The following is an 8353-nucleotide window of genomic DNA, read 5'->3' as shown; positions in this document are numbered from 1 at the left end:
ATACGAAGTCGAAGCAATCCTAAACCACCGACAAAGATACGGTCGGACCCAATACCTGGTCAAGTGGAAAGGATACACTTCTGCCGAGAACTCATGGGAACCCAAAGCAAATCTGACAAATGCCGAGGGACTACTAGGGGAATATAAAAGGCGACGACACCTGCATCGTATCTCAGCAATCACCCGCATAGGCCTTCACCACTTCTGAACCTCCACTATGCCATCATCTGGAGCGCAGTCTGTTGTCGATGACTACTTTTCTGAAACTTCTCCGACTCCCTCGCCACACCCTAGGAACTTTAGGGGAGTACCAGCGCACGACATACGAGATAACCTTAGGGCCCATCTCCGATTCTCACAACGAATTGGAACTATCGGTGACCTAGAAGACTTCGTCGTTGGCATAGTTGACTCGATCAATCCCATACATTCTAGAGCCACCACGCCATCCTTACCCGACATGCCCTGGATGAATCGTGAGCTCCACGAGTCAAGGGCAGTCCGTGTACTTGCAGAATACGAGGAGTTATATCTCCAAGCCCTAACCACGTTGGATGATTCTCACGCGCAGTATGCGCTTAGAATCATCCATTCACAACAAGCTGCCAAATCTGAAATTATTTCCATGCAGCATGCAATAGCAGGGACATGACGATACACGGAGAGGATGGAAGCATTAGCGTTAAGCATGGGGGATAGAATCCAGCGACAGGAGGAAACACTAGCCCTAATGTTTGCCCAGACGAACTCGTACCAACGACTCGTCGAGCTTGATGCAGACGCCACGCAGCCGTTCCTCCTCACCTTTTTAACAGACATGCCACCGGAGACCCCACGAGAGGGGACACCCCCCGTACCTCCACCGTGACCATCACATCTCGCCTTTGACCCCATAACAGTTCCTACCCTGAACCCGTTCGATTTGTTTGAAGGTGCTTCAACGTCTTCCACTCCAGCAGCGACTCATAAAGGTGTTTCCATCGCACAACCTCTACGCCCAATCCCCCCTCCAGATTACGTGTCGGAGTGGAACTTTAGCGACAATCCCAACCATCATGCTGAAGGATTATCCCCGATGACCACGGAAAATGCGGTGCAGACCGAAACATCTGAACACTCGGACCAATCAACTCAGACCCTCGTAGATCCAGGAGAAAGTGAGCCTGGAAGGAACACCTCCCCGTTTCCTCCCGCCTTCTCCACAGCACTCATCGGGCCACACCGAACCATCCCAGCATACATCGCGTATCAACGACCACATCCCCAGTGCGTATTCTGCGGACAGTATATCCATCCGAAGTATACCTGCCCATTTTCCATTTGCGTAATCTGTCAATCTGTCCCCGCATCCCACGACCCGAACGCATGCCCTGCGTTGCTATCCAACAGGATGCGTTGCTACTACTGTGGAAAACAAGCACCTGGCCACATGATAGAAGGTTGTTCCCACTCTCATGACTTCTACGCAAATTACGATGCGCGCGAGATAGTGTTCTCCTACCCTGACCCTCAAACGGACCTGCGATTCTCTGACTTCGATGGAACGGGTTCGTTGTATACTGAAGGGTTTCCGATGAACAGCGTAACACCGTCGGAAGCAGGAGATACATAGAAATGCCTTTGAGGGCAAAGGCAGCATAGGAAGGGGCTTATGTTACAACGGTACGTTGAGTACCTATCTTTTTTCTTTCGATTACGTTGTACAATTATGCGTTGACCCGAGACTTCGAGTCTCGATATCTCTCGACTCGATCTGGACTCTCTCTAGACCATGACACCATAGTCTAGAACCTGTACTGACTCATCCCTCACTGTGAGGGTACTCACTGACTCATCCCTCACCGCGAGGGTACTCACTGACTCAGCCATTACTGGCATGTATTACTCAACATGTACTATTAGTATATAAGGCTGAGATCATCGACTGGAACCCCAGTCTTGATCTGGTTACTTTACCTCTCAATAAACGGGATTATCACTAGTCTTGTGTGATCTTCTTGACTCTCGATTCTTGACTCGCATTTACTTAGTCATCAAACGACTTAGTACTTGCTCGATGAACCTCGGACAAGTGGTATGCCCCAGCGTAACAGTGAGTCGGGTTTAGGATGATGTGGTGGATAAATAGCATGCCAGTGGTGAGTGGTGCGGCTCATGTTGTTGAAGTCTAAATAAGGTTCCTGCAGGAGAAGGAGGTCAAAATCGTTCGTAGTGACAGTGTTAAGGAATGCGGATTGCGCATTTAGCGACTTGTTAAGATTCAGTTGACAGATACGCAGTCGAGAGAGTGGTACTTGTCCATCAGACATAATCTAGGGGAGAAGTGGAGCATCTGTTGATAGGAGCTTGCAGCACTTGTTGTCTCACGCAGCGAGGGAAGTCCAATATTTGCGTCTGGGATTGGGAGGACTAGCGTCGTTGTGCATCTTGCTGTTCTTGCGCCCTCCGAGCCTGTGACGGACGAGGCGGCTTGTTGCTAGGAGGTGGCGTTGAAGCATCTACGTCATCTGCCCAGTTGAAAGAGAAGGTTCGGGGGTTCTGTGTGTTGTCATGCGGCACTGCCTGATGGGGAGGGGCCACGACGGTGTTGGGCAGGGCAGAGGTCACTTCCGTTAGCTGTTCCCATGTGGCGGGATCAGCTGTCAGGAAGTAGTGGTACTTACTCTCGGGTTGTCTGTCTGCCATCTTCCTGCGATGTTCCTGGAACACTGGGCACATGCGATCCCAGGCTGCATGCCCCCGCCAGTCTGTACGGCCGGAGGCCTGGCAGTTAGCACACTGATAGTCATCCGGGTCAACCTCGCAGTCCGCAGTCTTGTGTCCTATTGATGCACATGACCCACAGGTATCGTGGATGGACTTGCATTCTGAACTGATGTGCAGGATGCCGATCTTCTGACACTTGAGGCATCTATGTGGCTCGGAGATCAGTTTGTGTGCATTTACTCTCTTACCTGCAATGATTATTCCTTTGCGAATGGCATTGTTCACCGGCACAGGTGCATTGAAGCGGACAATGAGGTGTGCGACTCTCTGATTTGGATGACGTCCCTCCGGTGCCTTGATCCAGCGAGCACTCTCGATGTCCCCGGGGTCATAGTTATTAAAATGTTCTATTCCATGAAGGTAGTGGTCATCGTCTGCGCGGCAAGCAGTGGGGACAAACTCAGCTAAAATAGCATAGGAGTGGATCTTAAGCTGGCAATTGTGTCCTCCGAAGTGTTCGAGGAAGACTTTCATGACATCCGGGGTGTGGAGCCAAAGGGCTGATGTTGGGCTGTCCAGGTCGTAAAGCACTCCTCCGTTCTTTAGTCTCTTGCAGGATTTGATGGTGAAGGATGTAGGAGCATCCGCAGCCTTGACGCCCATCATCGTGCAAGCCATATTGGCTTTGGCGAGGAGCTCTTCTTCCGTCAGGAGGTTACTGGAGGAGTTCGCAGCAAAGACGCCATCGACGAGAACCTGACACATGCAGATGCCTTTGCGAGCCAGGGTGGACGCATGGGAGGTGGGAAGTACTTGTGTGACTGCCACAGCATATGTCAGTCCAGTGTTCTGAGGTATAGAACTTGCCTGTGTGGTGGCGTGTATCTTTGCCGATTCCTCCTATGCCTGCAGCATCTTCTTGGCTGCCTCTTCCAACTGCACGGTTCTCTCTCCAAGCTTCTTATGCTCTTCGGCTAGTTTCTTCAGGAGGTGACCTGTCGTGTCTGCATGGACCTTGTATTGAGTTTCTATCTGATCCAATTGCGTGGCTGTCTCTTCTAGCCGATCAAAGGCTTGGTAGGTCCTGTGAACTACTTGCTCGACAATTCTGCTGGCAGCTTCTTCTACAGTGAGCATGCTGGCATAGTGAGCAAAAGCGGTGATTATGTCGACCATCACTGAAGCTTTAGTAGCAATCTGTGCGAGTTTACCCAGGCCGGTGACCAGGCTCTGCAGCTCTGGGGAGCCCTCGTCGACTAATTTATGTTTCTGGAGTACCTTTACTGCATCATCAATCATCTTTACCTTGACTGTCATTGGTATTATAAGATCAGGCTTAGGGTTAGTGGGGATGGTAGGTGTCGCCGGAGTGGCCGATCTCAGCGCGCATTTGCCCGTACTGCTGGCTGCCTCCGCAGCTCCTACTGGCTGGGGTGGCATGTATACAGTAGCTTTCCTGGTACTGTACTAGTAGACTGTGCCTCGGCCTGCTGAAGGTACGACTACGAGTAGTGGCCCACGGAAATGCAGCCTGCTCCTATTGGCTGGGACCGTGGGAAAACTGCCTTGAGATGGAAGTGCGAAGCAAAGAGGAGCCCCGGTAGGATCCCTTACGGAAGCTGGTTGGGTGAATTTTGGGTGAATTTGCAATGTTTGAATGAATCAGAGGTTGCGGGTGACTAAGGCAAAAAAGGACAAAAAGTCGAAATAAGTCTCACAAGTAAAAGTTGGATTTTCCTGATGCAGCTTTAATGCATTTCACGACATTGGCCTCTGAGATTAGTGTGTAGGTCGTAGCATTGGGGAAGCCATTCGGGCAAGAGGCAGACATGTGGTCTTGTTCGGGTAGGTGATACTTGTAGCATCCTTGGTATTTCTGGAGGATGTTACATTTGTCCTGAGTGATCTTCTGCAATTTGTTGAAGACACCTGCAGCGGTCTCAGTGGCAGAGCGCTTGTTTCCACTGATAGAGACCTTATTGGCGAGGGGGCATATATTGATATGCTTGGCATGCTCCTTCATGATTGCATCAGTGATGGCACTACTCACAAGGTCGTCTTTCTCTTGAAGCTCCTCATCGAGATCCTTGACAGCCAAGAGCCAATAGGAGAAGAGGATGATGTTATTACACTCTCGCTCATGGTGCGGGGAGTTCATTTTCTTCTTGAGATGGGTGTTGACACCTGCATGAAGCTGCTGATGGAGTTTGGTATCATTGAGTGCCTGGATCGTACAAGAGATGACAGCCGCCTTAGATTGAATCTTATTGGCTCAGTCCCAAAAGGGGCATTCATTCTGACATGCACCCATGACCTCATCGTGGATAGAGCTGTCCCAGTCATGGGGGAGGTAGGTGGTGCAAACCTCAGTTGTGAAGTTCTCAAATGCGAAAGCATCAAGGCGGCCTTGGTAAACATTGTACCATACTGCAAGATGCAGATCTTCTATGCGGGATGCGATGGTAGAAACCTGAATCTCATCAGCAAGTTGTGTCTTGCGGAAATGGCACTCATAGGCCATCTGCCAGGAATTGATGATGGCAGGGGTGAGGTCTCCGAGGAGTAGCTTTAGAGCCTGGCTCTCCTTCAGAAACTCAATGGTAGTGAGTTTCTTTGTCATTTCAGATGGATATATGCACTCTGATTCAGCATCTGCGGTCTCGACTAAGGGGAATTCAGAATCGAAAGGGGACGGAGATATGCTGGGTGAATCTGAGATTGAAGAGACCGAGGACAGTGATGGGGAGATTACGGTAATAGTGTCATCGATTATCAGGAAAACCCAACTTTCTCTTATAGACTTATTTAGACTTTGGGGTCTGAGAACCCTTATTTAAGGCCATAAGTGTTCAAATAAGTCGAATTCCAGACACTCAGAGAATATGCCTTAGGCCCTCTTTGTCCTTATGCCCTTAAATAAGGACCATAAGTCCATTTAAGTTATTTAAGTGTCCTTTTAAGGAAAAGTGGGGTTTTCCTGATGATGGCAGTCGACAATGGGGTCTGTTGTTCTAAATGTGCCGGGCTTTGAGTCCTCAAGGAGACCAAAATTGTCAGAAGATGATTTGTCAGAAGATGATGACTTGATGGAACAACGAGAACAGTAAAGACACGGTGGTGATCCATGTCATAGGAGAAAGATGTTCTCTTTCAGTGTTCAAAAAAAAGTGGAACCCGATGCAGGTCGAGAACACTGAGCGGCTGCAGCAAAAGGCAATGGAATGGAAAAAAGACTTTGTTGCATATAAGTAGAAGTAAGGAATGCTACATGGATCAGATGTACCTTCATTGCATATAAGTAGAAGTAAGGAACACAACGAAGGACAGTCGAACACAAGTGTTGTCAGGGAGCAAACAGATACAAATAGTGCAAACCATGTCATGTGATCACGACGCGTTGTAAGTACACGTGGCGTGCTTACACTGAGACCGTGGATGAAGGTGAGCGGGAAGCAACCATCAACTGTGATGGATATTTACTAGTACTTACGAGGCAAGGTAGCTTTCTACTATGCTACTCCATTGCATGCACATAAGCGGGTGTACATGAACATAAAAACAAACTGGACATATCATCTGGTTTCGTTCTGGTCCCTGTAAACCACATTAATAGAGAATCAATGGCGTACCTGAGCCCTGGTGGCTCAGATCACATCTGGAAAAAGAACAATGCCTATATAGTGCTATATAGTTCACGTAGGCCTGAGAGGCCTGTAGCAATGTCCCAAATTATGTAGAGGTCTGTAGATGAGCCGTTCCTACAGGAGTATCGGCTAGTATCGGCTAGTATTGGCTAGAACTGTAGTCGCGTAGTCTCTGAGGCTCTGTAGGATGCTGTACAGTTATGGACAATCAAACGCGGTAAATTTGATAGCGCCTGAACCGGATTTTTCTGAGACAAATGAACTTCAGATTCAGACTCAGGGAGGTCTAAAACCCCCAAAAATGCACTCAGATAGTTTTTCCCATGAGGTTTTTGGATGGCCAAATTTTTGGGCGATTTTTTTGACACTTATAGGCCACTTTGTGATCGTACTGAGCACTATTGGCCACAAAAGTCGACTTTTAAGTCTTTAAGGAAATATGACTTATGGACTTTTTGTCCTTGTTTATCTTATTTAAGGCTCATAAGTGCATTTAAGTCACATAAGGACACCTTTAGGTAAAAGTTGGGTTTTCCTGATGCTGTGAAGGATGGAAAGCGAAAGCTCACTGCCACTGTCGTACAGGATGTCACGAATAAACCAGCTTATGTCGCCACTGTTTTCTCTGCAGCCCAATCTTTGTCTCTTGGAGATGGCTCGGACTCTGATAAGAATGAGTACATGCCCACATTCTCTGAACCCAACCTATACTGGTCCTGTCTTATCGATGGACCTAACCTTGATTGTCCACTTCCTATCTGTGCCCTCATTGACGATGGCTCTCATGCAGTGTTAATTAGCAAAACCCTTGTCGACAAACTTGGGCTTCTCACCGCATGCCTCTCAAACTGTTCTCATCAGGTTGAGCTTTTTGCGCTGCTGGTGATGGAAGTAACACAGTCTCATCATCGTCTCATTGGATGAAATTGAAGTTGGACTCTCCCGATCACTTGTTCTGCTCTCTTGTTATGCCCGCTCTTGTCATGCCCGGACTAGAAATGCCTATACTCTTAGGGTTACCCTTTATGGCTACCAACAAGCTTGTCATTGATGCACATGAGAGTTCAGTGACTCATAAGGTGTCCGGTTATGATCTACTCCATTCTCCCAGCCCTACATGAAAGACCACTCCACTGGCAGGCTGTTCACGTGCCCAGTCTGCTTCTCGTGTGGTGGCAGCCACATGTAGCATAATTGATGAACTATGTGACCACCTGCAAGCTCAACGACAACATGTTGATTGTCGGTGTGACCCTGTTGCACCCACCGACCTGCTTCCATTCATTCATGCATGCATTGAGGAACTCACATCGCAACAGCGTCTGTTAGAATTTGATCTCAAGTATAAATAACAATTTGCAGACCTTTTCCCCATCAACACCCCACCCTTCGCTGACCTACCTACCGATGTCTACCAAAGGTTCTTGCTTAGGGCCCGTTCAGCATCGAAACATTTGCGTCACGCAAACGCTTTCACAACGCAAACACTCAGAAGCCATAAACTCCTGAAAGCTCCGGTGAACCCGAGGTTGTGATGGCCTGTGACTGATGAGTTGGGTTTTCCCCCCACTGCCGACGTTCCCGCCTTGCTGCCCTCAACAATGGCAATGGGCATGAGTATCTGAGAGTGCAGTTGCATTGGTAGAACTCAGCAATACCTGAAGAGAGCATGTGGTATTCTATCATGCCAAATTCATATCTAATCATCTAGTCAAGTCTTATTTGATGCATCCTAATCCACCTGCTCATCATTGGCAACGACGAGCAAAGGCAGACGCATGATGAGCAGCGATTCCTGGTGTTGGTCAACATGGCCGCCTGGAAGTGGGGCGTGACAGCAGCAAGATCAGCCCATTGTGTGCATCTATTTGGACGTATGCGTGAAATAAACACAAACCTTTGCGTGACGCAAATGTTTTGATGCCAAATGGGCCCTTAAGGACTCGGGGAAGGTCATTGTGATGCAGTCATATGCCTGCCCATGCAAGTACTGTGATGCATGG

General features: G+C 48.5%; 4 protein-coding genes across 4 annotated transcripts; 1 reads left to right on the top strand and 3 right to left on the bottom strand.

The window, feature by feature from the left end:
• Window positions 1-688: 688 nt before the first annotated feature.
• Window positions 689-868, top strand: SCP_0300750 (hypothetical protein; the record flags this gene model as incomplete). Its single annotated transcript, XM_027755472.1, has 1 exon — window positions 689-868. One exon carries the CDS (start codon window positions 689-691, stop codon window positions 866-868), a length of 180 nt encoding a protein of 59 aa, XP_027611273.1.
• A 1541-nt stretch (window positions 869-2409) lies between these two features.
• SCP_0300740 (hypothetical protein) lies at window positions 2410-3471 on the bottom strand (the record flags this gene model as incomplete). Its single annotated transcript, XM_027755471.1, has 1 exon — window positions 2410-3471. One exon carries the CDS (start codon window positions 3469-3471, stop codon window positions 2410-2412), a length of 1062 nt encoding a protein of 353 aa, XP_027611272.1.
• Window positions 3472-3606: 135 nt separating this feature from the next.
• SCP_0300730 (hypothetical protein) lies at window positions 3607-4146 on the bottom strand (the record flags this gene model as incomplete). The annotated part of the gene is made up of 1 exon (XM_027755470.1): window positions 3607-4146. The coding sequence occupies one exon, from the start codon at window positions 4144-4146 to the stop codon at window positions 3607-3609; it is 540 nt and encodes a 179-aa protein (XP_027611271.1).
• A 274-nt stretch (window positions 4147-4420) lies between these two features.
• On the bottom strand, window positions 4421-5326 carry SCP_0300720 (hypothetical protein; the record flags this gene model as incomplete). The annotated part of the gene is made up of 2 exons (XM_027755469.1): window positions 4421-4957; window positions 5021-5326. The coding sequence occupies 2 exons, from the start codon at window positions 5324-5326 to the stop codon at window positions 4421-4423; spliced, it is 843 nt and encodes a 280-aa protein (XP_027611270.1).
• Between the last annotated feature and the right edge of the window lie 3027 nt (window positions 5327-8353).

The sequence above is a fragment of the Sparassis crispa genome, assembly GCF_003851025.1.
Source record: "Sparassis crispa DNA, contig_000002F, whole genome shotgun sequence".
NCBI lineage: Eukaryota > Fungi > Basidiomycota > Agaricomycetes > Polyporales > Sparassidaceae > Sparassis > Sparassis crispa.
The sequence above is the reverse complement of the archived record's forward strand: the minus strand, read 5'-3'. Positions and strand labels throughout refer to the sequence as shown.